Below are 26,094 nucleotides of genomic sequence, written 5' to 3' on the forward strand. Positions count from 1 at the left end.
TATAGACGATATAAGACGTTACCTTTGTCGTCGTTACCGTCGTCGAAACTATAGTATCTTAGAGTACGTAGGCGTAGAATTTATACCTCGGATTTTCCGGCGCGCGATAGTATCGGTAGGGGATATTTATATCTATAAACATCGTAGCGGCAGCGTTATATCGGCGGCATCGACAGCAATCTCGCGGTATTATATAGGGAACATCCCTAGTAACAAGGGAAAAACATTTCTTCGTATTAGCGACCTGTCTATAGACAGTTCTAAAGGAGCGCTTTTGCATTCGCGAAATCGCAAAATCGCAAATTCGAGGTAGTGAGGGAAACTGAGGATTAGAGCGCGATCTTAGGCAGACATTGGGACGGCCGAACAGACTGCACCTTCACGCGGTGGCCGTCGTAAGTACCTTCCTCGGAAGGGAAACTAAGACAGTCTGGAAGAAACCTCCTCGAAAATCTCTCGAATCCGCCGAAATCCTTCTTGAAATCCCTCTCGAAAACCTCTCGAATCCGCCCGAAATCCTTCTCGAAATCCGCCTCGAAATACGAGCTACAACAGAACAACGGCACGATTCGAACGAACAGCCCTCTACGCTACGAACGAGAAGAAGAAAGAAGCAGTCTACTCTGCCCTATACGCGTACCTCCTCGAAATCCGAATCGAAATCGCATATCCCTTCTCTAGAGACTTCGTCGCCCTCGAAGGAAGCATATATACACTTTAAAGAGCTAGAACTCGGTGGAATCTACAACTCTACAATTAACCTGCGTAGCTATATACGCTAGAAGGCGGCATATAGTTCTACAAAGGCATATTAAGGACAAGAGAAGGCAGCGAGTTGGACAGCTGCTACATCTCCTTCGAATTTGCAGCGTGTATGCGAAGCGGAAGGATCCGCTGAAAATTCTACAAAAGCTTAGCGCGAAAATTCTGCAGCCTTAGGCTGCAACACTCGTTTGATTTCCTTTGTCTCGCATTTGTTTAAAGTCCTTTGGCACTGCCTTTGCCTTAGGCACGGGGTCTCCCCTAAGGTCAAAGAATACCGAAAAATCTAATTGTAACTAGATCTACTGCTTTGCCTTTATGGCAAAGCCGTCCTACATAGTCTTAGACTCCGAAAGGACGTAAATGGAACAAACAAACAAACAAACAAACAAACAATAGGCAGACATTGGCCTCGGATGTTCGACATCCAGACATGGGCAAGCCTAAAACATACATCGCGAACTATGTCCGGAAGACTCCTACTTGATAGCCTTGTTTGTCACTGTTCTTGTGTATATGTTCCCTGAAATATCGAAGCCGCATCGGCGACCTCGCCGTGAGGTGCGATGTGAGGAAGTCGCGTCTGTCGATGGACGGACCATGGACATTGGATCGACGGCCAGGTCTAGTGTCAGGGTGAGAAACTGCGAGGTGGAGCAGGAAGCGATCGATGGGACGAGGCTCTTCGACAACCAATGCGATTGGCATATCTCCTGAAGCTCGACTCGTCGCAGAAGTTCAAGTACATCAGCGAAGAAGAAGCGCGGAAGGTGATCATAACGGTCAGAGTGCAATGTCAGAAAAGAATAACTATGTTCAGCGTCCAGTCGCATACAGCGACGACGGAATAGAATTGAAAATACGAAAAGAAATTCCCCTCATTAGGGCGTGTCCGGTAGATGAGTGGAGTGGATTAAACGCTCAGACCATGTCGTCGGCAATAGACTCGCAATAGTGTTGTTGTTGGTGGAAGGTTAATCTTACTTAGAATCGTCTAGTTGTCCGGTAGATGCTGTGAGTGAGGTTTAGTTAGCTTAATCTATGTTTATAGCCACCTCGCGTTAGAGGTGTTGCTATAGTTAACGCGTTATACATACTACTATAGCTTCTTAGTCTTCTTATTAATTTATGGCTTCTTAGGCTAGTAATATAGCTATTAATCCGTCGCTCTCGGATGCACTATTTACGTAGTTAGAATAGCTATAATCCCCCCCTCCCCCTATATTTAAGACTCCTGCTCTTGTCGTCCGGACTCTAGCCCCTTCGCGAACGCCTTCTCGAACGCCTACCTTCTTATTACTATATACGAATAGCTAGGCTCGTTAAGCCTCGAGAGCTTTGTCGGTGTTGTCGAGCATTAAGGGGTCTTAATTTAAGGGCACACCGGCGCTAGGTATAGAGCCGCGGTTCGTATAGGAAGAGGAAGAGATCGAGGCGTTAATAAATAAGGCGAATAAGTAGTGTAAGGCTAGCATACGAGCGGACAGTAGCATTAAGCCGTAGGCGTTTCTATTTATAGTAGAAGCTATAAAGGCTGTTGCACTAGTTAGTAGATATAGGTTCTTTACCGTATCGTCGTACATAACTAAGTATCGTAGCTTAAAGTAGGACTAGAAGATATAGAAGGAACTCTACAACCTGTTAGGTTAGAGTAAGGATCCGGCTACCGGTTGCCCTTATACGTCGCCGGAGGTTATAAAGGTATATTAGGAAACATATAAGGGCTCTAAGAAGTTCGTAACGAAGCTATTATAATTCGAGTCTACGCTAGATTAGCTATTTGCCGGCACTACTACTACTAGCGCTTTTGCTTAGAGCATCGACGGCGTTATAGGTAGCGGCGGCGATACGAGTACAACGTAAGACGAGTCTTAAGGCGTAGAAGAGACTACTAACCGTCGTCGAGAGGCCGCCGAGCTTGCGAAGGCCTATAAGAGGCTTAAGGCGTTAGCCTCCGACAAGATATCTAGTCGCTTTAACTCCCTCGTCGACGCTATTCTACTTACCGGTAAGCGTTTAGTATAGCCTACGGCCGAGGACTCTATTAAACGGTTCGTATAGTCGAAGTCGAAGGTCGTAAAAGGGCTAAATGTTTAGTAGCGCTCTATAGTCGTAAAGGAGATAATAGCGTAGGGCATAGATAGTATATAGTCGCCGGCGATCGAGGAGGTTTAGAAGGAGGCTATAGTCGAGGGCGTAGTTAATAAATTAAAGGAAGAACGGTCGTTTAGAAGAGCTAGAAGAAGGAAGAAATTAAGTGCGTCTAAAGGAAGTAAGGTCGGTAATAACTTAGCTTTATAGTAATTATAAGGGCTACTAAGGATTCGGGAGTCTAGCGTTAAAGCTGTCGTTTAAATCTACTAAGAATGCTGTATAGCCCCACTTTTGGTAGTAGTTCTTACTAAAACTAATGCTAAGAACATACACAATAGACTTGTACTACAAGAACGTCCCGATCTTTAAGCATCGGCTCTAAACAGTGCCTATAACGCTAAATTCGTCGTTTATACCGTAGGTTTATACTCGTCGTCCTTATTACTAACACTACCCCTTAACGCCTCTCGCTCTATTAGATACTCCTTATATCTCTGCTATATGTCCGCTGCTATCTACTTACGCCGCAATGCTATCGAACTTATTACCGCGCGATCCTCCTTAGCCGCCGTAACGGGGTCGTCGAACGGCCGACAGTTCGTGTTATCTTCTATTAGCTCTACGTGCGGCACGCTAGTACTAAAGTCTATAAGGATGTTGTAAAGAGCTACATAGGCATATACTAACTGCACCTACGTTGTTATATCGAAGGGCGGCGCCGTCTCGAAGATTCGGAAGCGTTTCTTAAGGACACCGAACGCTCGCTCGACAACATTACGAGTAGACGAGTGCCGTAGATTAAACAACTCCTTCGCGTTCTACGGCTTTATACTAACGAGGTACTACTCTCTTAGGTAATAGCGCACTCCTCGATATAGCACTAGTGTTAATAGCGTGTTCGAGTAACCGGCGTCGGCGAGGTAATAACATCCTTTAGGCGCACTAAAGCTATATATTAAACGAGCACTAGTAAGCACTCGGCCGTTATAAGCAGAGCCTTCCTAACTAGCTAGTATAAACGTAAACCGCATCTTATAGTCTACTACTACTAATACGTTCTACGATAGTGTTCCCTTCTAATTGCGCTATAGTACTTATTTACTACGCACGTATACGAAGATATAAGAGCCGTTAAGCGCACTAACACACTTATTAAAGGCTAGCTAGTATTTGTATCCCTTGCTCTTAATAGCCTCGTAGTTATTCGCTTCCGCCGGCTTTACTACTTACTAATAGATATAACAGACTATATCTAGCACTTTATAGAGTACTACTCTAACGGTCGTCGGCGAATAGTAGAAGTCTTCTAAGGAGTTACGATATCGATCGTTGTACGCTATAACATAAAGGAAGAGGATTAGCTTCTCTTAACGATTAATCGTCCGGCACTTTATAGTTATATAAGGAGCTACTAGCTTATACAACCGCGCGAACGCACGCTAACTAAACCGCGTATATCGATATAGTCGCTTGTTATTAAGGAGCAGCCCTACTGTAAAGGATCGTCCTTTATCGCTGTCCTTATATATTGTTCGTACTCCGGCCGGTATAGAGTTAGCGTAGCTCTTAAGCAACATTACCGCGAGGCTAGCTACGACAACGACTCGATTCTACGCAATACGCCGCTTCTGCAGTTGCTCGTCGTCTATAGTAGACGTATATATTCACGCTAACGCGACGCGATTTACTTACCTTAAAACCTAGTCCGGAGCAGGTGTTAGTTTCTCGCTTACCGGCAGTTAGCGCTATTGCTATATATCTAATCGGAAGGGCTATAGCATCGCCGGTTGGCACTTGCGAACCTTGTATTTAATTACACTAGATCAACACTTACTCCACTTACAACATACTGGACAACATAGCTAATTAAAGCGATATCTGACTTACCGAGCAAATCGTCCGAGCGTTCAATCCACTCCACTCATCTACCGGACACGCCCTTAATTTCCGGCATTCGAAATCATGCAAGCCATCCTTTCCCCCAGGGTATCAACACCATCATCCCATATGTACATCATTACTCTTCAAAGGGATCCATCCTGCTCAGAGCACAATTCCCTACAAGGCAGCGAGAGCAATGGCGCCCATGATGATGGCACCGAAGCCGACCTGGACGGAGCTCGCAGCGCCGGTGTAAGCCTGAGGAGCAACAGGGGACTTGGAGCCTCCGTTGTTGGAGCCTCCGTTGTTGGAGCCACTGCTGGCAGTGCCGTTCTTGGCCGGCGCGGGGTAAGCTGCTGGGCTGGCTGGGCTGGCTGCACCGGCTGGGTTTTGGATCTGACCGTCACTGTGCAAATGTTAGCATTTAGGTCAGGACTCTAGGAATGTGATGAAGGCTAACCTGATCTGTTGCACTGGCACTGGCTTGTACTCAGCTGGCTTGTTGGCGCCGCTGTCAGCACCATTGTCGCCCTTGGCACCGTTGTTGTAATCAGCGGGCTTGTCAGCACCGTTGCCGGCTCCATTGCTGGCTCCCTTGCTGGGTCCGTTGTTGGCTCCGTTGCTGGCTCCATTGCTGGCTCCATTGCTTGCTCCATTGCTGGCTCCGTTGTTGGCTCCGTTGTTGGCTCCATTGTTGGCTCCATTGTTGGCTCCATTGTTGGCTCCGTTGTTGGCATATTGGCCTGGCTTGTTGACACCAGAGTCTGCAGATGGAGCTGGGACGTAGGGGCAGGCGGTCTTGACAATCGCAGCCTGGGTCGGCTTGACGACGATCGTCGAGTACGTCACATATGTTGTGGGGACAGGCTTGTTGTCGACGATGACAGTCGTCTCAGCCGGGTAGTATGTAAGCACATCAGTGCCGACGGACTTGGTCGGGTAGACAGTGACAGTGACGGTGCTGTATCCGGTCACCGTAGTGGCGTGGGGCTTGCCTCCGTAGATCACTGTAGTCTCGTATGGGCAGTACGTGCTGTAGCTTGTGAGGTAGGTGGTATCCTTGGCCGGGTAGGAAGTAGGGTGGTCGCTGGGGAACACTGCGGAGCCGGTATTGTAGACTGGGGCGCCGGTGTTGTAGACTGGGGCGCCGGTGTTGTAGGCTGGGGCGCCGGTGTTGTGGGCTGAGGCGCCGGTATTGTAGACTGGGGCGCCGGTGTTGTAGATTGGGAGGTCGGTGTTGGTTGGGTCGATCTCGACAAGAGTGGTCGTGGATGAAATGACGGTCTCCTCAAAGGTGGTGCTGTCGCTGACGGTCGTCGAGTCCGTGTTGGTGGTGTTGGGGTCAATGACGGCAGTGTCGGTGGTTGTGGACGAGTCAGTCGCGGTCGTGGTAGCCGAATCGGTGGAGCTGGAATCAGTCGCGGTGGTGGTGGCAGAATCCGTGGAGCTGGAATCGGCAGCGGTGGTGGTGGCCGAATCCGTGGAGCTGGAATCGGCAGCGGTGGTGGTGGCCGAATCAGTCGCGGTGGAGGACTCAGTCGTGGTGGTGGATGAGACGTCGGGGGCAGCGGCTACACACTGGCTGATTCCGAGGGACTCGACGGGCGTGCAAGTGAATCCCGGACAGCAGGCCGGAGCCTGGCCATCATCGCAGACATCAAGGGTCGTGCCACAAGCCTCCTGGCGCTTGATGTTGAGGGCGAGTGCGCCGACGGCGAAGAGGGGAATCCCAGCGTACTTCATTTTGAAAGTGGTGGTTAAACGAGTGTGGGTTGGTTAAAAGAGTGTGGGGTGATGTGGTGCTTGGAAGTGGAAGATGTTGCTGAAGTGGATGATGAGAATAATTCCAGGCCGGGAAACTCTCCCGTTTTATCTCTGCGATGCAGCAGTGTTGCTGGCCTCGACCCCAACGGCCACATCCATCATTCATCTCGTGAGCCATGAGACAATTGGCAACAAGATTGTGCGCCAAACCGTCAAGATTGCGGTCTCACAACGGGTGTGGACGTCAACGGTGGATTGTGGTGAAGTCAAATGAGTAGAGTTGTGGAAGACTGGGGAGGAAGCGCTAGTACTCCATTGGAAGGTGCTTTGGAACAGCGTTGGAGAGATCCGTGCTGAATGTACCGACAGTAGCGATCGAGTCAGAATTGTGCTCTCTCGCAGAGCTGGGTGTGCAGTCTGCAATCAAAGTCCAGCGTTGTCGGTGAATTTGGCAGTTGCGCGAACGGTGACGTTCCAGTGGTAGGATCCCGGACTAACCCACTCCTCACCTTGCTAACGGTCCGAGCCAATGTCATCGCCCTACAATGATCCATGTCTCCATGTGGCCTGCCATATTCGGACACTGTTATGGCGATGCGGCAGATCCACGAGCATGTGCCTGCATGATTGGCATCTCCACGTCCAGTCTGGGCCGCCCCCGAGGGATTCTTCGTCTCCACGGAATTGTGCAGTTCAGGACCCTTGTAACGTGGATCAGGTTGGCAAACATCAATAGAAATGCGACTCACAATCCTGCGTAATACGGAAGGCCCTTTGCGATGCATCAGTCAATCATCTGACGGCATAGTTTTGTGCCTTCTCGTGGTGTACAATTGTCCATGTTTCGGCCAGCCATGCACCAAACCTTCCGGTGTCTGGAAAGGCAGTTAAATGTGGCGTCGAGTACAGCAATCCTCCTGGACTCAATCCTTGCGTCGCACAACAACACCTGCACAAACACGTCGCACAGCAACATCTGCACGCAGCTCATCTTCGTCGACTGCCGCGTGTAACGTCCGGGAAATGGACTTCATTTTGTTCATGAGATGCAGGCGAATACAACTGGCTCAAGAGCCGGATGTGTAGCACCCGACATCCGGAAACGCGGTCGTCGCGTACGAAGAAACCTGGGAGCTGCAACGGGCCGTTGTCATCATCATCCAGAACCGCACGATGTCTGAGAATGTGGAAATTTTGTTGTGAGGTTTTGCAGGCCGTTGCAGGCGCTTTATTAAATGTGAACGTTGAAAAGGAGGTGGTGAGATGAGGTCTCGAAAAGGAGGATTTAGTTCGGCCGACCATTAGTCAACCTCGAAAAGTGACGGGAGGTTGCCGTCAATGACTAAGCTCGCCTGTCGTGCCTGCCCGACGGGATGCATCACGGCGAGTGGAAGTGAATGTCTCCCTCAATGCGATACCAATAAAGCATGACACGCGAATCGCAAGGTAAGTGTACAGCATGTCTCATCCGTCTAAAATTAGAGGTGTATCACTCAGTCTATCCGTGTAAACTTTTCGATGCGCCTGTGGTACGCCGTATCATCAACAAGCCAATGACCCAAGACCCCCAGCCCTCCACACATATCTAGTACAGCACCCTCGTCCGGATCCTGCTGCCAAGATCTTCCAGATTCTGATACAACGTCTTGATCTCCGAGACATTGACGTTCGAGATATCCGCCATGAGATATGCCACATCGCCCCTCGAATCCGTCATCTGCTTGTCGACATTGTGATCGCCCAGAATCTCGTTGACACGACGCAGCACACCCGGCACGTTCTTGTGGATGTAGATCACACGCAAATGATTCGACTCGTTGATCGTGAGTGAGCGAAGGGCGACTTCAGGCATGTTGACAGCTCCGTTTGTCGTTCCGAAGTTGACGTAGTTAACGAGCGCTTCGGCGACTTCGGATCCAATCGCTGCTTGGGCCTCTTCGGTGGAGCCGCCGATGTGAGGAGTGAGGATGAGGTTCTTCTGTGCGCAGAGCTCCTTGCCCCAGCTGTTGAGTTGTTCGTTGAAGTGGGGACCGTTGCCGCCTGGTTCGTTCGGGTAGACATCAAGAGCCGCACCGGCGATCTTGCCGCTCTTCATGGCGCCGATGAGAGCTTCAATGTCGACTACCGTGCCTCGTGAGGCGTTGAGGAGGTAGGAGCCGTTCTTCATCTTTGCGAGCTCCTTTGCGCCGATCAGGTTCTTTGTCTCGGGGAGCTCTGGCACGTGGAGCGTGACAAAGTCGGAGGCTTCGAGGAGAGCATCCATGGTGGGTACCAGACGAGCGGTACCCAGTCCCATCATGTTGACCACGTCGTAGTAGATGACCTTCATACCCATGGACTCCGCCAGGACGGAAAGTTGTGCTCCAACGTGTCCGTATCCGATAATCCCCAGTGTCTTTCCTCTTACTTCCCAGCATCCAGCCGAGACCTTGTTCCACACGCCTTGGTGCATCTCATTGCTGCGGTCGCCAATCTGTCGTGCCAGCGCGATGATCTCTCCGATCATGAGTTCAGCCACGGAGCGGGAGTTGCTGAATGGCGAGTTGAAGACGGCAATACCCTGCTCTGCTGCATACTTCAAGTCGACTTGATTCGTTCCAATGCAGAAACATCCAATGACGATGAGATTCTTCGCATGCTTCAGGACGTTTGCCGACAGTTGTGTCTTTGACCGAATACCGATGACCTGTACATCTTGAATTTTCTCAATCAATTGATCCTCCGGCAGCGCACTCTTCAGCGCCTCCACTTGGTAGCCCTGCTTTTTCAAGATATCCTGTCCAGTGAGGTTGATGTTCTCCAATAACAGGACCTTGACATCTTGTGTGTGGAATGGCTTGAGCTGTTTGTATGAAGCTTTCGGTGCACCGCCATAGCTTGCATTCGGGCTGTGGTAGTTCAAGGTCGGGCTGGTGGAGTAGCTGTTGCTGAATGAGGCTGACACGGTGCGGGCGAGGGAGTCTGCGTCCATTCCATTGCGTTCGGGGATGTCTCGTGCGGCGGTCGGCATGATGGCGGTGGTGGATCAGTGGAATCAAATTCTTATGAGAGAGGTGTGTGAGAGGTTGCAAAGAGGGGAGGATTGAGGCCGGTGCACTGCAAGAAGGGACCGCGTCGTAGAGTCATTCAAAGAATTATTTGGGGAGACAATAGTATAGATTATACCTTGAAATAATACTATAAAATACGTAGACCTAACGATAATAGCAACGATTGTTTTCTTGCTTTTACGTAGTAGGAACGGTTTGCAGTTGCTATATATAGACGGCGTAGAAAACAATAAGTCTCCTACTACCTTTAGAACGGGCGATTTGTGCCTTAAAAATCGCAAATTGACGTTGTAATCAATCTGGAGATATAGTACACCATCCCATGTCCAGGGTATTCCACTTGGCTTTTACAAAGCGAAACGTTCACCCTCCATTGCACTACTTCATCAACACCATCGCGCTGCGGAAAATGACGGACGTCTTCTTGTGCCATCCCAGTATGTTCCATTGTCCCGCACTTACGAATGACGCTCAGTATTAGAACTACCTAGTATCCTTGCCGTTGCTTCATTCGGCTTACGGGACTCGATGACCCGTCCACAAGAATGAGGCTGTGTCGCATCGGAGACAATAGATACACATTTGATCCTCCAACATTTGCCAATTGATCAGTCCAAGTCGAAACGCTGCCATTCCTCCAAAACCAAGCATCATCAGGGTTTGCCAGCTTCCCACTACATGCGTGAACCGCTGTAGGGAACGCTGACGCTGTCCGCAACGCCGAAGAGCCACAGATGCGCGTGGCAAGGTCGTTGGCTCCGATCGCTAAGTGCAGTGGCATTTGTAGGTATTGCCGTTGCTGCAAGTGCGGGTGGCGTGGTCAGTGCAGATTCAGATGTATGGACGACTTGGTGGGCAAGATTGGAGCATACCAAGTCCCGCAGCTCCAGTGGCTGTTGCAGTCGTCCGCGATGCACAAATCCTTGCACTGTTCGCAGCAATAAGAATCGTCTGGGTTGCAGTCGAGAACGTCGTTGTTGATTTTGTCCTGCGCATAGTCAGCAACCTGACAACAAGAGCTGGAAGCAGAAGCAGAGCCGTACCATGGATAAGCACAGCAGGGAGCAGCCCTGGAACTGTGACACACGATCTGTGCGAACAAAGCAACAGTCTCCGAGGCCCGCGAAGAGACCAACCTTTTTGAGCGACTTTTACTGATGAAGTCTCTGGCGATCGATAGAGTTGTCGGCAGTCCTGCGTGCTGTGCCCGTCTGTAGCTGTCTTGTGTGCACGCAATGTAGGGCGAGAGCATGGTCGGCATACAGCAGGTGAGCACATCGGACGGACCACCTTTCGACCCTTGTCCACAGGCTGACGGCGCGATTAAAGGCACTTGGTCAATCTGGCTCTGGATGTGCTCTCCTGATGACCACCAGCGTTGATCCGTCCGATCATCGATGCGCTCACAAGCTGTACGCAGTACGGACTCGACGGCGGCCTGAAGTGGGCAGGGATAGAGATCTACCATGATTGTCCAGGCGATGCAGCGCTCCTGGAATCGAGCAAGAGTGAGCAACACCATACGAGAAAAGTAGTGAAGAGTTCCACATACCACCAAAACGCCTCCCCTTCTGTCGGTCTTGATCGTTATATATATACAGCCATGGCGACATGAGATGCAGAGTACATGTTCCTCCGGCATCTCGCCCAACTCCAAACTCCCTGCTAAAAGCTTTGACATCGCTCCATCCATGAATTACTTCTTCTCCCATTCGTTCCCAACATGCGCAAACCAATTCGGTCGACAATCCTCCTTCTTCAGAAAATCCGCTCCGTCAAAAAACTTGCCCGCCTCACACCTACACTTGGGCGAGTTTGGACAGTTGAAGAAGGGAATGTGGCGGTATCCAATATCCTTGAACCAGTGGATCTTATTCCGGTCCTCGAGCAATCCCACGCCAATAGAATGAACGGGTGCATCGCCCCATCGCTCGTAGAAGAAGCCTCCAGCCCGATCCAGGTGCTCAAAGTAGGCCTCGTAAGCGGGTGATCGCCAGAAGTTCAAGTCGGCGATTTCGAAGTTGGACCAGAAATGGCACGTGCTGTAACCGTTCGCCAGACGATTCCATTCAGGTCGGTGATCCACATCTGTCAGCCATCCCATGGCATTGTTCTCAGCAATGTACTCTGGGTTGGACGACATGTATTTGAGCGTTTCCGGCCAGAGTGTCGGGATGGTATGAGGGTTGTCGTAGAGGTTGATCGTAAAGCCGTACGTCTTGTTGTGGTCCCGCATGAATCGGAAAACATCATAGTCCACATCGCAGAAGAAGTTGACGTGAGGCTCAACTCTCCAGTAGTATTGCATGTCCTTCAACGCTGGGTGCTTGTAGAAGAGGCCACTGTTCCATCGACACATCTGGTGATAGCTGTTCATCGAGGCATACTGGATGTTGTGCTCCTCCAAGATCTTACTGCTTTCTGCCATCAAGTCCAGATTCACCCATGATGGGATATCCCAATGCTCAGCTGGAATCACCTCGTATCGGCACTCCGCATTGGTGGCCTCCTGCGTCACTCTTTTGAACTCCTCCGTGAAAGGCACATCGTTGAAGAAAGTCCAAGGGTAGTTGAACTTGTGATTCCAAGTGGCCTCCAACTCTTTCATGCTGCCGACTATCTGTTCCATTTCGGAGTTTCGTACGAGAGTGAGCAGTGTGGCGTTTATGCGATCCGAGTTCTTGTTATCCGCAGCATAGTTGTTGCCTTTGACTCGATGTAGCGGTTCGGGAGGCTCCAGTGTTGCTAGGATAGTGTCAGTGGTGAGAATGGGCCTTGGGAAGGGTTGAAAGCCTCACGATCTAGGTTTGGATCTCGGACCATCGAATTGACCTTTTCACTCCCGAGAGGTGCTCTTGTGACTTGAGGATTTTGCATGATGTGATAGAGAAGCACCACGAAGAGTGCCATGGTCACCAGCGCCAGGAAGCGGACTGGTTTGGGAATCGCCATGGTCGCGGAGAGGACTGTTTCCTAGTGTCGTGTCTCATGTGTCAGGCTGTTTCTGGGTCGCTGTGAGGTCAAACTGGCGATGGATTGCTTTCACGATGAGTAGCTCGCGGAGAACGCGACTCGGGAAGCCGCTGAGAAGTCCGTTCGGGCCGATTTTGGCTGTTGTAGCCCTCCGTAGAGATGTTCGCCGACTGTACCACTTTCCGCGTCGGAAACGCGCTCGGTTTTCAAGAACATCAACATACACAAGATGCGCCGAAGGAGCTCGTTATGGCCCATGCGGCAGTATTGAATGGCCTCACGCAGAAGCTCATAACAGCGGTCACTGGAGTCGACACAGGAGATCGCGCTTACAAGTCACTACGGGATCAAACGATCAAAGGCCTCAAAGACCAAAGCCATGCTCGAACCAATCAATTTGCCGTGAAGGCACAACTTGATGGACTTGCGGAAAAGTTCGAAGTCTTGAACAGGGAGGATTTAGCACAGGCCTTCCAGACTCGTCTAGACGAGTTGCCCGCAGACCAAAGATGGATGCCAGAAATCTTGTCTCTTCTGCTGGAGCTCTCCGATCGGCCAGTGGAGAATACGGATGTAGAGGATGCTGAAAACGCGAATGCTCCGCCTGTCGAAGAGTCTACTTCCATTCTGGACGGCATATTCGCACGGGAAGCACGAGATGAAGACGGACTCTGGGACGATGTGGAGCGAGGCTATCACTCGAGCGGAGACGATGATCCAGAGGACGACTCGGACCCGACCACATCAACACAGGCTACTTCACTAGCTGAAGATGATGATGCTTCAATCGCCAGATTGCACCTGAGCACACCTGATGAAAGTGCGATCGCAGACGTCAAGGCAACGCGGGAGAGTTGGGGTGTTGAGGAGAGTCGCAGGAATGGCTATCTCTTGTCCGAGTTGGCCATCGTTCGTGAGATACTCTCGATGATGCATGGACTTCCCACGGATCTGTTCCACACTGACGATTCGACCGGTCGGGTATCGCTGACACGGCGGGCCAAGTTGGCAACCACCAGCTCTCACTCTTTGTACGATGTACTGCATGGATGTGTCCAGACTGGCACAACGGTCAACTCGGTCCGACGATGGGTCGTCAGTAATCAAGATGTGGCTTGCATTCAGTCCATTCAGGCGGGGATGCAGAAGCATTTGGTAGCATTCGATATTGCTGTTTGTCGAATCGAGCAGACGTACGTATCGCCTGATTCAGCCGCAGTGGTCAGCGCCATAGGCGTGCAGACCGCCATCTCTGGTGCTGCGACCGCGCTCGTTCGGCTAGCGTCTCTGGTCAAGCGCTCGACCGAAGCGAAATATATTTCTCCATTCGTACTGCTCGATCTCTTGTACGACGAGACCATTATCGCACAAATGACGGACAACGCCGAACTCTTCCAGTCTCTCGCTGCGATCTTCCTGGCCGGGCTGAGGACTTATCTTCGTCACGTTGCTGCATGGATCAAGACGGGCTCTCTAGCGGCGAGGAACGACGGGACCTTTTTCGTGCTCGACTCCAACAAAAACTGCGAAGCCGGCAACCTCTGGCACGATCGCTTCGTTATGCGCACTCAACCGGATGGAGAACCACACATGCCCCGCTGCATGTTCGCATTGGCCGATAAGATGTTTGCGCTGGGAAAGAGTCGGTCTTTCCTCCATCGGCTGCAACGACAAGACGGAGAGTCGCAGTCCGTCCACAAACTATCATCCGCAACGCCAACATTTGAAGCGTTGCTGCAAGCCCTGCGCGAGGACACTTTCATGCCTTTCTCACAGTTGCTTGGGCATACGCTTGAAAGCTGGATGTCAGATGTCAGCACTGACTGCACGCCACAGCTCCAGCAGCAGCTTTTGTCCATGTGCGGCTTGAGCGAAGCTGTGGAAGCACTGCCATACGTCTACTTCGGAAGGGACGGCATCGCCTTCGCATCCCTCGCCGATAGTCTAATCAAGCGGACTGGTAAAGGTCGGCAAATGACGGCCACAGATCAGTTCCTCCTCACTGAGCTCGCGCAGACTACCTTTGGCAACTTGCCTGGAGTCGATCCGGATAATGTCCATGTTACCATTGCCAAACCAGAAGCAACGTTGATCAGCGAATCCATCATACGCAGGCTCGAGGTATGCACGATCAGCTACAACGTGACCTGGCCTGTTCAGAACATTATCCGCTCTCCCAGTCCTGTCTCGCACTCGAAGGTCTTCGCTCTGCTTTTGCAGATACATTATGCCTCCAGTCTCCTGCAGGGCCGCTTCTTCGATATGCGAGCAGAGACAGCAAGCACATCGGATACGATCAAGCTCCGCCAACGCCTCTCATGCTTCACTAGCCTGATTAACGACTTTGTCACTACCACAGCACACACGCTCCACTCTGAACTGCAGGCGCGAATGCAAGCGGCCAAGGGCATTGATGCCATGGTCACCGTGTGGTCAGAGTACGAGCGACGTTTGCAGACGAGTCTCATGCTGACCTCAAGACTTGAGCCAATCAAGGAAGGCATCATCGGTGTCCTTGAGATCAGTGAACATCTGGCGCGATCGATGGAGCCGAAGAGCGTGGCGGGTCTGTTGGAGCAGTTCGAAAGCAGCATGGCGTTTCTGGTCGCTGGTGTGAGAGGCGTGAGTCGTGCTGGAGGGGAGCCGGCGTTGGAGATGTTGGCTGAGAGGCTGGAGTGGAGTGTGAAGTGAAGGGCTGATGTGCATTGGCATCTGTCACGCGGCGTCCGAGCGATGATCAACTCGAAGATTGGCCTGTTGCCACAAACTCGGCCAGTATGCCATCGGCAAGTGCTTCCTGCCTAGGGGCATCAGGGCATCGCAATGGACGATCCAGCTCACCTTACGGTCTCCAATTACGCTCACGCCCGCGTACGTGCAGTGAGACGGACCTCCGTGCTTATGAGCTAGCAAATTCTCCGGTCGGCTCTCGTCAACAGGGTCCATTGCCTCACATTTGCGAACGGTCCTAGGCCGGCCCTGCCAACGATGGCCGCGTGGAGAGTTCACGATGCACTCACTGTCTGGCATGAGATGGCCAGTAGATGTGCGGCTGTAGAAGAGGGCACCCACGTCGGCTTTAGTATTTTGAGCGTGCGGGTTGATCGGGTATGCCACTGGACAAACATGCCACCGAAGTGCATATATATGAAATGCGATATGAGTCGATACTCTGAACTGGTTGTAGTCGACATAACTTAATCGGTTAGCTTCGTGGTACTACCACCTTAAGGTATCTTTAATGTTCACCGACTGCAGCTTCCGCTTTCAGCTTGCGATCTACGTCATTCACCGACTGCTTCAAGTTCTACCACGAGCAAGTTGAAGATGAAAAGACCACTATACCACACACCATACCCATTTGCCATACAGACTCATACGAACTTGATCCCACACTACTTCCACCTCCAATTCCAGCTCAACATTCACTCACACACTCGCCGCTAGCGAGCATTAGATTGTCACGTGAAACGCTTCTCGAAGCTTCTACCCAGCCCACTCGACCTTGGACCTTGACGAAGGTGGACGGCTGCGTCTCCTTCTCATCGTCACACTCTCGCCTTCCTCTCTCTGCATCTGCAATTCAATCCTCTCAATCGCAAACTCAATTCGCCGCCAGCCATTGGCGCAAGAGCTGACATTCAGCGCGCAATCACCACTGCTCAGCAACACCACGTCAACCTCACTCCGTTATACCGACTCGAACACACAAGCACGCCGCCACGATGGTCTCCGACACGAAACTCTACGACGCCCTCGGCGTACCCGCGACAGCCTCCCAAGACGAAATCAAGAAAGCCTACCGCAAAAACGCCCTCAAGAACCACCCTGACAAGAACCCAGCCGGAGCAGACAAGTTCAAAGCCGCATCAGAAGCCTATGAGATTCTCTCAGACCCCGAGAAGAGACGGAACTATGACAACTACGGCTACGACTTCATAACAGGCAAGGCTGGCCCAGCGCCTGAGCCTGGTGAGAATCCGTTTGCGGGTGGTGGAGGCATGCCAGGTGGTATGGGAGGAATGCCTGGTGGATTTGGCGGAGGCGGAATGCCAGGTGGGACGTTTCACTTCAGCTCGGGAGGTGGTGGAAGAGGAGCGAGAGGATTTGGAGGGTTCAGCGATCCAAAAGACATCTTCGCAGAGTTTATGCGGGCAGGAGGAGGTGGTGGCATGGGCGGTGGAGGCGGCTTGGACGAGGACGACATCTTCGCAGCATTCGGAGGAGGTGGAGGATTTGGAGGAGGACGACCGAGTGGCGGCCGATCAACAAGCCAACCCTTTGGCGCACGGCGGCGAGAACCTGAGGTGGAGACAACAGTCGTGGAGAAGCAATTACCCGTCTCATTGGAGGAGATCTTCTCCGGTACCACGAAGAAGCTCAAAGTGCAACGCAAGACTTACGACTCGCAAACGGGCAAGCAGAGTTCCGAGGACAAGATTCTCAGCGTGCCGATCAAGAAAGGTCTCAAAGCGGGGAGCAAGATCAAGTATCCCGACATGGGCGACCAAGTCGAAGGAGGCGTGCAGGATCTACATTTCATCGTCAAGGAGAAGACCCATCCGCTGTTCACGCGAGACGGCGATGACATCAAGCACACCGTGGAGATTGATCTGAAGGAGGCTTTGACAGGATGGAAGAGGACAGTACAAACTGTGGATGGAAAGCAGGTTTCGGTGTCGAACTCAGGACCTACACAACCGGAGTGGTCGGAGAGGTTCCCGAGTTTGGGAATGCCGAAGAGCAAGAGTCCGAATGTGAGAGGGGATTTCGTGGTTGGGGTGAAGATCAAGTACCCGTCGAGTTTGACGGCGGAGCAGAAGCAGAAGTTGAAGGAGATTTTGTGAGGTGGCATGAGGCGAGGGGTAGGGGCATTTTACTTTAGCATGGCGAGGAGTTTGTTTGAGGAGGGTTCATTGGGTCAGTCTTGAGTGACCAAGGATGACTTCTAGCGTAACGGGACAAATGAGATACGGACTCGCATAGAGCAATGATACCTATCTGTTCCATTCTTCTCTTTCAAAGCACGGCTGTGAAAGGTGTCCCAACTAGCATCGCTGTCGTCGTACGTGAAGTGGAGACCTCCAATTCGTCCATACCCGTCTTCAAGATCAAACACCTTGGTGCCTTGGAGCACATCACCTCCGTGGTCATCTGCAGCATCTAACGACAACGCCTACCTCCGTGCTCCCGCTCAAAGTGCACCGTCCAAGCCGACCGAGCGATAACTGTACGGTGAAAGTTGCGCGGGAAATTAGGGATCTGTGCATTGGGACCGTCGCTCTCAAGATCTTGTCGGCAATATGTCTCTACGATGTCGTGTGATATGCACCGCACGAGGTGGTCCTGATTGGTTTGGTTGAAGTGTTGCAGTTTGAGCGGAAGGATGGAGGTATTATCGCGGAAGGCTATTTCTGCTTAACGCGAGTTACTCGGATCGCCGTGGGCTGCAGTGGTCGAGCATGGCGTAAGATGAAGTCGAGCCGTTCGAGGTGGCGCTCAAGGAGATCACACTCAGCGAGGCGGAGGAACTCATCGGCGAGAAGAGGGATAAGATGATCGGCTAGGCGGCTGTAACGAACGACGAACATGCGGCAAACACGGAATCACGACAATGAAGTCGTCGAATGTACTTCACACCGGGAGAGGCAAGCTCGTCGAGGATGCTCACTCAGTCTCTACCAATAAAAGCATAAGTTGGAACTGTCTCTCCAGGATCGACTCGCTGACTGTGTCTAGCCCTTCGATGCCAGAGCTTCGGACGATCTCTTCGTCCGTGAGAAGAGCAAGACAGGAAGGTATTCAGTTGCCTGATGCAACGTCAGTCAACACGACGAGATCGCCGGCAGGAGGATGCGGCACCATGAAGACCGGCAGATCTATTGCTTACCATAGGGCAATGAATCCCTCCGCTCTGCCCAAGCTGCACAGTGGAAGTCAACCGAGCGAAACGAGTGCCGTCAAGATTAATCGGAGAGGTGATGCCGTCGAGATAGATTGACTGAGACACCATCAGACCTGTCTATGGGATTTCTTGCGAACATTTTCATTGGATCTACTTGCTCATCAATCTATTCGTAACTTCGGCCGTAAAAACAAAACTTCAATCGCGGTCATCGTCACTCTTCATCGAGCCGACACAAGTGCCAGAATGCGCTCCTTGCAGTCTTGAATCTGCCCCTGCGCCAAACGTCTCTCTGCCGCCAGCTCCTCAGCAATCTCTCTACTGCGAGCATCCAGAGTCTCGAACTGAGCAGCAAAGGGCGCTCGCTGACCGGCAATTTGATGCGCCTCCGCTTCCAAGCGAGACTCTACAGCTGCGAGTCTCTGCTCGATTGCAGTAATAGCGCGAAGTTGCTCATCTCTCTCGTTGCAGAATGTAGCAAGACGAGCCTTGATGGTAGCCGCTTCATCGATCTCCTGTTGGCGCGCCGCAATTGCTTTCTCCTTCAACTCCACCTCACGTTCTCGACGACTGACTGCCTCCTCACGGGCGCGGAACTCTGCCACCGTTCGAGCTGTGGACACGTCCCAATCAGCTTGCTCGCGCCGGAGAGTGACACGATCTTGGGCCATTGATTCCGGAGGGCTGCGCACTCTTGCCGTCGAAGGTCCCGCGACGGCCGGACGCGTGGAACTCATGCCGGGCTTCTCGCCACCCTCGATCGTGAGGTCTGTGCCGGTCTCATCGCTAGATCGGTTCGCAGGAGGATCGAGCATCTGCACATCGGCCGAGCGCCTCTTGTACATTCCGAAATGGGTAAGTTCTCCCTGTGAAGAAAGTCAGTAAAGTCACCGTTCATGCAAGTGTTGTTGGTACTCACTTCTATCCACGATTGTTGCGGAGTTTTTCTCCTCGGAAAGAGCTTCACGTCATCGAATTCGACCCAACGATCCTGCTCCGAATGCTCCTCCGCCACGTAGCCCTTGTAGTGACCGCCATTGACCCAATTGCTGACAGCCGCAAGGTCATACATAACCGGACCGCTCTCGGCATCGTCAGCTCCGGCAACGCGTTGATGGGATGGCAGATTCCTCAAACTCGTGTACTTGGCAAGGTCGAGCACTTCCGGCATCTCGACGATGTTGAAATCATGGTGGTAGACGCCGCCGCGCCGAATGCCGAAGCAGATGTACTGTGCTGGTCTGGTGATACAGCGGTAGGACGTGTGGCAAGGCTCGTGGCTTGAATCGTGCTCGCACCGATGGCCATCGCCAGCAACAGGCTCGAGAGCCCATGCATCAAGCAGTTCGCCGAGGCGGAATGTCTGATTCGGATCAGCGCCTGTCTCGCTCGGGTCATCGCTTGAGGGCAAGTCCAGATAAATCATGTTGGTCATCTCAAATCCACGAGCAGTCACCGGGCAGGTCGAAGCCTTGCAAGGGATCTCGCGGACAACCTGCGTATAGAACATGGACGCCATGTCGCTCAGATTGCCTTCGTTGGACCAAGCGTCCCAGTAGGTCTGCGCATCGAGCTCGACGGGGTAAGGTGGTTTGCCAGCCTTGTTGTCCACTTCTTGCCGCTCCGAGATGCTCTCATATACTCCCCTCGATGCCGCATTCGAATTGTCCATCGCCGAACTAACACTGTCCAGAATGAGAGAAAAAGCCTGCGCTGACTCGTCCGACGCGTTGACGAATCTACTGTTGATGGCGTGAATGCGGTCGAGAATGTCTTGCGTGACCGATTCGCTCAGCTTCGCTCCGCCAGCATCGAGAGCCGAGAACAGGCTGCGCAAGCGCTGAATGAGACGCTGATAGTTCTGTACTCGCAGGCGGCGGAGTGCTGCGATCTGTGAGGCGTCGAGATCACGAATGAACTGACCTGCTGGGATAAAGAGCACGTCCTTCGATCCAGTCTCGGCCTTGAACAGCAATTTGCTATCATCGTTGAGTAGTCTCCGAAAGTCGACGTTTTGGCACAAGATCTGGCAGATATTGGATAGGTAGCAGGTGGCCCCAAGGTTGGACATGTTACGGTATTGGGAGACTGCCGATGCTGCTACTCGTCCACCAGCAGAAGTGGCTTCTGCTCTGGACACATTAGCGTCAGGACGGGCAGGAGTATCGCCGATTCGGGATCTCGAGAGTCTGGGATCGCCGGCTGTTGCTTCGTCAAGAGCAACCATGCTGGATGCATTGACGATGTATTGCGCAGTCACCTCTGCATTGAGGTCGGGTAATGTACCAGGCCAGAGTGGGGGATTGTCGTGCTTCAGATTTTGCCGGAAGTCACGCCTAATCTCATCGGTCAGGTCATCGCGGTTACCTTTGGCAGAATTGGCGAGCCATGGCTCCACGCAAAGATTGAAGTTGTTCAAGTCGAAGCTGTCCAGCGAGATGGGCACACCATCGGCGAACCCGACGGACATCTCCTTAGAATGGTCGTTCTTTCCGGCGGAGAGATGGGTCGGATGATGGGTGTAGATGGAACATGGCACTCTGAACAGCTGCTGTGGATTTGGGCTGGGATTGTGCCTCCAGCATAACAGGAAGAAAATCCCGCAGATGAGCCTCGGAAGATCGAAGGTCGTCGTCCATCGCGAATTGCAATTTGCTCGTAGGGTGTTGAAATGAACGCCGATTACCGCGTACAGGAAGCACCACGAATATTCGGTCGGAACTGGGCCGCCGTGGAAGGGATAGGGCACATCATTCACCCGAGGGAATTGGAAGTCGAATAGAGCCTCGATGGACTCAATGAAGTCTTGGACGTCGATTAACTCCGGAAGATTTGCCTCGAATTTAGAGACGGTCACTGTTCGGATTCTCCACAGTTGTGACAAGTCCTCGTGCGACTCTTGCTCTTTAAGAGTTTCGCAGCCTGCAAGAGTAGCAACTCCAGTCTGACACTGATGTTGGAACTCTACGAGAAAGGACGGATCGTATGTTGTCTCGAGACGCAGCGTTTTGGACCATGGAACCTGAGAGCGTATCAAATGAAGGTTGTCCAGCCGTGCGATGCCATCGTCAATCTCAGGCTGCGTCTCGGAGGCATCGAGTTGATGGTAGACCTTTAGTAAGATGGATGGAAAGGTCCCGCAGAGTACGTTTCCGTAAAATCGCACCAGACGCATGTTGGGACCAACGTGTGTCCGAGGAAGACCCTCGTGCAAGATGAGAGGAAGCGCAGCCTCAACGCTTATTCCAAAAGGGCCGCCCTTCTGGTTGACTGCAGTATCGAAATACGCGTCAGTCCATTGCCAGCCAGGAGGGGTGTCCACCTCCTCAAACGTTGGCAGGAGGGCGTTGTACGCGGCAGCGCGATTCTTGACACGGGCGTCCGACTGGAAGCCCTTCGCATCTGGAAATAGGATGTCAAACTCGGGCGAGACAGCCTTCAGAATGTTTCTGCGGACTCTGTCGATTTCTGGGTGTCGGTCATGTTGAAAGGTGCCCCATGAATCGTCAAGCTCGTCGTCACTTGACGAGTTCGGCGGCAGGCATTGCTGACAGAACATGGTCGGGAAGCCTTCGTAGTCGACCTTGACCAGGCTCTTACACACAACCATCCTGCGACACGCAAAGCATCTGTGCAGCTCGACGCCGCTTTTGACCTCAGAGCATTGGCATGCAAGCACGGTAGGTTCCTCTGGATGGCTGTTGTGTTCATCTGCGGCACGAGCTGCTTCGCTCCAGGCCAGCCATAGATCGTGAGTGTGCAACATCCGATTGTTCAGGCATTGTAGAACGAGATGCGCGGAACGTGAGTCCTGGACTTTGATGTTGGGCAGCGACGACTCTACAGCCTTTGCTTCAATGCTTGGTCGAATGACGTTTTTCACTTCATCGTAAGACGCAAAGGCAGCATTGAGCTTTAGAGCGTTATCGTAGGCCTGTTCGGCGAATTGAAACAGCAAAGGAACGTCGAAAGTCTTGCTGATCTCGCAGAGCGTGATTCGGATCTGCACAGGGTTCGCGCGGTAGAGATGCAAGCTTGACACAACGTGGGAAGCGATATCGAAAAGCTTGCGGTGAGTGGCGTTCGAACCAAGTGGATCAGTCCATCTCTCCTCCTGGAATGTGTAGAACTTTTCGCGAGCTGGTACTTCGATGCCTTCTCTAGGCTGACTGTCCAAGGGAATGGCGACAAGCGTTTCGTGCGTGCGCAGATCGTGATTGAAGTTCTGCAGATGAACCACAAGACACATCCGGTCGTCAACAAGAGACTTTTGGATCTGGTAAGGAACCTTAGCTGCGTTCACAGCAGAGATAGCGTGGTGAAGAAGGATGTTCTTCAGCGAATCGGTCGTTTGTTCAAGGCTGATGGGCAAGCGCGCGATGTAGACCTGAAGCTGGTTCATGACAGCCGCAGCGGAATCTTCGGTAAACTTGTAGAATTCCTGAGCAGCGGAGATGATGCAAGCGTCTTTGGTCTTGCCAGCGGCAATGTTCTGTTGCAAGGTCGCCAGCTTCGCTCTCACTTTGCCTTCCGCGGAGACGAAGCAGAAGTGATAACCGTCTTTGTTCTTGAAGATCTTCGCTCGGTCTCCATCAACAGATCGCTTGTTGGTCTTTGGGAGGATGTTCAGGATGTTTTGCTCGAAATTGGCGGTGCCTGCATCATTCAAAATTTGCTGTACTCGCTCCAGGTTTGGGCCCATGGGAGAGATCATGATCTCGCCGGGTGTCGGACATTCCATTGCTTCTTCTGGATCAAGATCCAATGTTTGCACACCACTCCGGCGATAAAGATTGATGATCGAGAAGACCTTGTGACCAGCTGTTGCAGCGAAGTGCCCGTACTTCGGCGGGCTGTTCTTCAGCGCCTTCTGTTTTGCGAGAGCGTCTTCGACTGGTAGACTGCGATCTGCTACTTTCTGCTTCTCCGCAAGCGTGTGTAAGTCGCACCTCAGCGAATGATTGCAGCGGCGTCCTCCATCCATCCCGACGGCACAGTGAATGTCAGGGTCCACTTGCTCGGTTGAGATCCGCTGAACTGCCAACTCGTGGCGACGGACAAGCTCTTCGAATGTAGTCGATCGACCCTGGACAGCACTCCTGTCCTGATCGCTATGCACTCTGCACGTCAAGCCCCAGGTGCAAGGCGTCCCATCTTCCTTGATAACGCCGCAATTGACATCGAGATTCAGCTCCTGCCCTGTGACTTTCTGATTGCTCAGCTTGTGACGACGAATGAGCTCGTCGAGAGGAGCGGAGCGACCTTGAACTTTCTGCTTCGTTGCGAGTTCATGGAGGGTACAGCCGAGAAGCCTGCCGCATTGGGCTCCGTCGCCGATATCAACGCCGCAGTTGAGGTCAAGATTGATCTTTGTCCTGGCGGCCTTCGCCTTCTCGCGACTTAGCTCATAGCGACGAACAAGCTCTTTGAAGGGTGCAGAGCGGCCTTTTACTTTGTTCTTCTCCGGCGCCTTGTGAATCTTGCAAATTAGATTTCTGTTGCACCGCTTTCCGTCTCCAAGGTTAACAGCGCAACAGGTGTCTAGGTCGATACTCTGTGAAGGCTTGACAGCGGCTAGCTTGAAAGCTTTCACGAGGTCTTTGAAAGGCGCAGAGCGACCTTTTACGGCCTCTTTCTGCGACAGAACATGAAGCGCGCAAGTCAAATTTCTGTTGCAGGGTCCGCTCTTCCCATCGTCGACTGCGCAACACTTGTCTGGGTCAACGGAAGATACGCCCTTCTGACGTCCAGTGAGCTGCACCGGGTCGAGCAAGACAAGTTCATCGAACGGATGGTCGCGATCGGGAACAGCGCGCTTCATCGCATCGCTGTGATATTGGCAGGCCAGAGCTTTTCTGCACCGCCCGACTCTGGGCGCCTTGAGCTTCACAGCGCATTGTACATTGGGATCGATGTGATCGTTGCCATCTTCGCCCTCATCGGAGGACGCCATGCTCGTGTGGTGTTCGCAGCGCGCGTCGTTTTTCGTTGGCGTTTCAGTTCGTTATCGGAGGGTTTGCGGATCGAATCGGTCTTTCGTGCGGATGGGTATCGTGTGGTTCGATGGGTGAAGCGGTATGGGCTGTGTCGGTGTTGCAGGTGTGGAGAGGGCAGAGAGTTGTGATGAAAGGTTGCGAAGAAGAGGTGCGTCGAAAGCGTTTTCTTGAAAGTGACGGCGACTTTCAAGTTGAGACATGAAAGTTCGTGTAACGCAAACGAAGTGTTTTGCTGCCTCAGTGGAAAAAGAGATTTTCATGCACCTTCCCGCAATCTGAACCCACCTTCGATGCACGGAAGTTCTCTCACTTTCTTCGACTTCCTTTTGCAGTCTGCGCAACTGTGTCAACAGGTTCTTTACCAGCATAACAAAAAAGAAGCACAACTTCGAGACCATGGCCAACAATGACGACATGGAGATGACGGACGCGATCGCGCCAGCATCGCCGTCACCAGAGGCGAGCGACAATAACGCGTCGGTCGACGTGCCGGCGACTCACCCACCAATCTACGCGAGAATGAAGTCCACACGCCGAAAGGGCAAGCCAACGCCGCGTCCCAAAATCGGATCAATCTTCAAGAAATCAGGGTCGATCCAAGAACCAGATGAAGACACTGCACCGCCGCCTGTCGACCCCCGGTTCGCCGTCGAGACGCCATTCCGCCCAGTAACAGGTGGTTTCAAAATGCCGCTTCGTCCACTTCAGCCAAACTTCTTGGTGAAGACGCCTCTCCCTGCGCCAACAACGAGCACACAAGTGTATTCCAACGAAGCTCAGGTGTATCACGCGCGTCACGCGTCGCTCCTGGAGGACCACGAAAATCAGCGATACCACCAGTGTGAGCAAGGATGTCTTGCGCTCCTTCTCGAGCCACGCGTTCCCCACTACACGCGAATTCAAGTTCTCCAGCTCTTGGCTACTATCTGGGCGCCTTCCGGTGCCGAGAGGCTTCTTCACGAAGCTGAAGAGATGTTGGATGCCATGGACGGCACGCTAGTTCGTGTGAAGCTGCTTAAAGACGACAACACGCGCATGCTAGCAGACCTCAACACTTGGCGTGCAAAGCATGGTCTTGTCGGTGACCTCGAAGAAGCGCTGGAAGACCAGCCGGAAGGAGCCTTTGGTGAAGATCAAGCACCGGTCGCGTCGTACTACGACTTGGATCACGCGATCCAGGACAACTTGGACGAGGAGCTGGACGATGGGTTGGCACACGTGGGAGGGTACAAGGCGGATGGGCGTGTGTCTTCGGAGACGGACAAGGAGAAGGCGGACGCGAAGCAGAAGGCTGCGGAAGAATTGTACGATTGAAAGAAGCCATGTGAGGTGGCTTGACTCTTGGATAGTCTGCTACGAGAAGCTGTGAGGACGGGAATCTGCAATGGAAGTTCGAGGGTCTGCGGTGTTGCGATGCCAAGCATGGCCCGTGCTGGTTGAAGTGTCTTCACAGGCCTCCGCTCTCCAGCTCAAACTGCACTCTCCAAGCCGCTGATGGCCAGGTCGGGTTTGCGAATGGGAATAATAGAGATAGGCACAGAGGGAGGCACATACAGGAGCTGCTGAAAAAGCGCAAGTGCATCACGTCTTGCGATATTGACCAGCTCAACAATGTATTTTCAACCTTCAAAGTTCATGTTCAGGTGCACTTTAGGCCGAGGAGTACAAG

The 26,094-nt window shown here is 52.3% G+C and overlaps 7 protein-coding genes across 7 annotated transcripts; 3 read left to right on the top strand and 4 right to left on the bottom strand.

Moving 5' to 3' along the window:
• Positions 1–4,632: 4,632 nt before the first annotated feature.
• Positions 4,633–6,560, bottom strand: FLO (uncharacterized protein; the record flags this gene model as incomplete). Its single annotated transcript, XM_003850173.1, has 2 exons — positions 4,633–5,143; positions 5,198–6,560. The coding sequence occupies 2 exons, from the start codon at positions 6,478–6,480 to the stop codon at positions 4,915–4,917; spliced, it is 1,512 nt and encodes a 503-aa protein (XP_003850221.1).
• Positions 6,561–7,966: 1,406 nt separating this feature from the next.
• On the bottom strand, positions 7,967–9,676 carry MYCGRDRAFT_105609 (uncharacterized protein; the record flags this gene model as incomplete). Its single annotated transcript, XM_003850172.1, has 1 exon — positions 7,967–9,676. One exon carries the CDS (start codon positions 9,509–9,511, stop codon positions 8,087–8,089), a length of 1,425 nt encoding a protein of 474 aa, XP_003850220.1.
• A 1,434-nt stretch (positions 9,677–11,110) lies between these two features.
• Positions 11,111–12,557, bottom strand: Mg94486 (alpha-1, 2-mannosyltransferase glycoside hydrolase family 15; the record flags this gene model as incomplete). Its single annotated transcript, XM_003850171.1, has 2 exons — positions 11,111–12,296; positions 12,350–12,557. 2 exons carry the CDS (start codon positions 12,501–12,503, stop codon positions 11,248–11,250), a joined length of 1,203 nt encoding a protein of 400 aa, XP_003850219.1.
• Positions 12,558–12,773: 216 nt separating this feature from the next.
• On the top strand, positions 12,774–15,701 carry MYCGRDRAFT_62030 (uncharacterized protein; the record flags this gene model as incomplete). The annotated part of the gene is made up of 1 exon (XM_003850136.1): positions 12,774–15,701. The coding sequence occupies one exon, from the start codon at positions 12,774–12,776 to the stop codon at positions 15,213–15,215; it is 2,442 nt and encodes an 813-aa protein (XP_003850184.1).
• A 193-nt stretch (positions 15,702–15,894) lies between these two features.
• MYCGRDRAFT_101103 (uncharacterized protein) lies at positions 15,895–17,371 on the top strand (the record flags this gene model as incomplete). The annotated part of the gene is made up of 1 exon (XM_003850137.1): positions 15,895–17,371. One exon carries the CDS (start codon positions 16,250–16,252, stop codon positions 17,369–17,371), a length of 1,122 nt encoding a protein of 373 aa, XP_003850185.1.
• Positions 17,372–18,650: 1,279 nt separating this feature from the next.
• Positions 18,651–24,382, bottom strand: MYCGRDRAFT_95448 (uncharacterized protein; the record flags this gene model as incomplete). The annotated part of the gene is made up of 2 exons (XM_003850170.1): positions 18,651–19,295; positions 19,349–24,382. The coding sequence occupies 2 exons, from the start codon at positions 24,380–24,382 to the stop codon at positions 18,651–18,653; spliced, it is 5,679 nt and encodes a 1,892-aa protein (XP_003850218.1).
• Positions 24,383–24,759: 377 nt separating this feature from the next.
• On the top strand, positions 24,760–25,865 carry MYCGRDRAFT_110625 (uncharacterized protein; the record flags this gene model as incomplete). The annotated part of the gene is made up of 2 exons (XM_003850138.1): positions 24,760–25,651; positions 25,775–25,865. 2 exons carry the CDS (start codon positions 24,822–24,824, stop codon positions 25,863–25,865), a joined length of 921 nt encoding a protein of 306 aa, XP_003850186.1.
• Between the last annotated feature and the right edge of the window lie 229 nt (positions 25,866–26,094).

Source organism: Zymoseptoria tritici, chromosome 8 (assembly GCF_000219625.1).
Source record: "Zymoseptoria tritici IPO323 chromosome 8, whole genome shotgun sequence".
Taxonomy (NCBI): Eukaryota; Fungi; Ascomycota; class Dothideomycetes; order Mycosphaerellales; family Mycosphaerellaceae; genus Zymoseptoria; species Zymoseptoria tritici.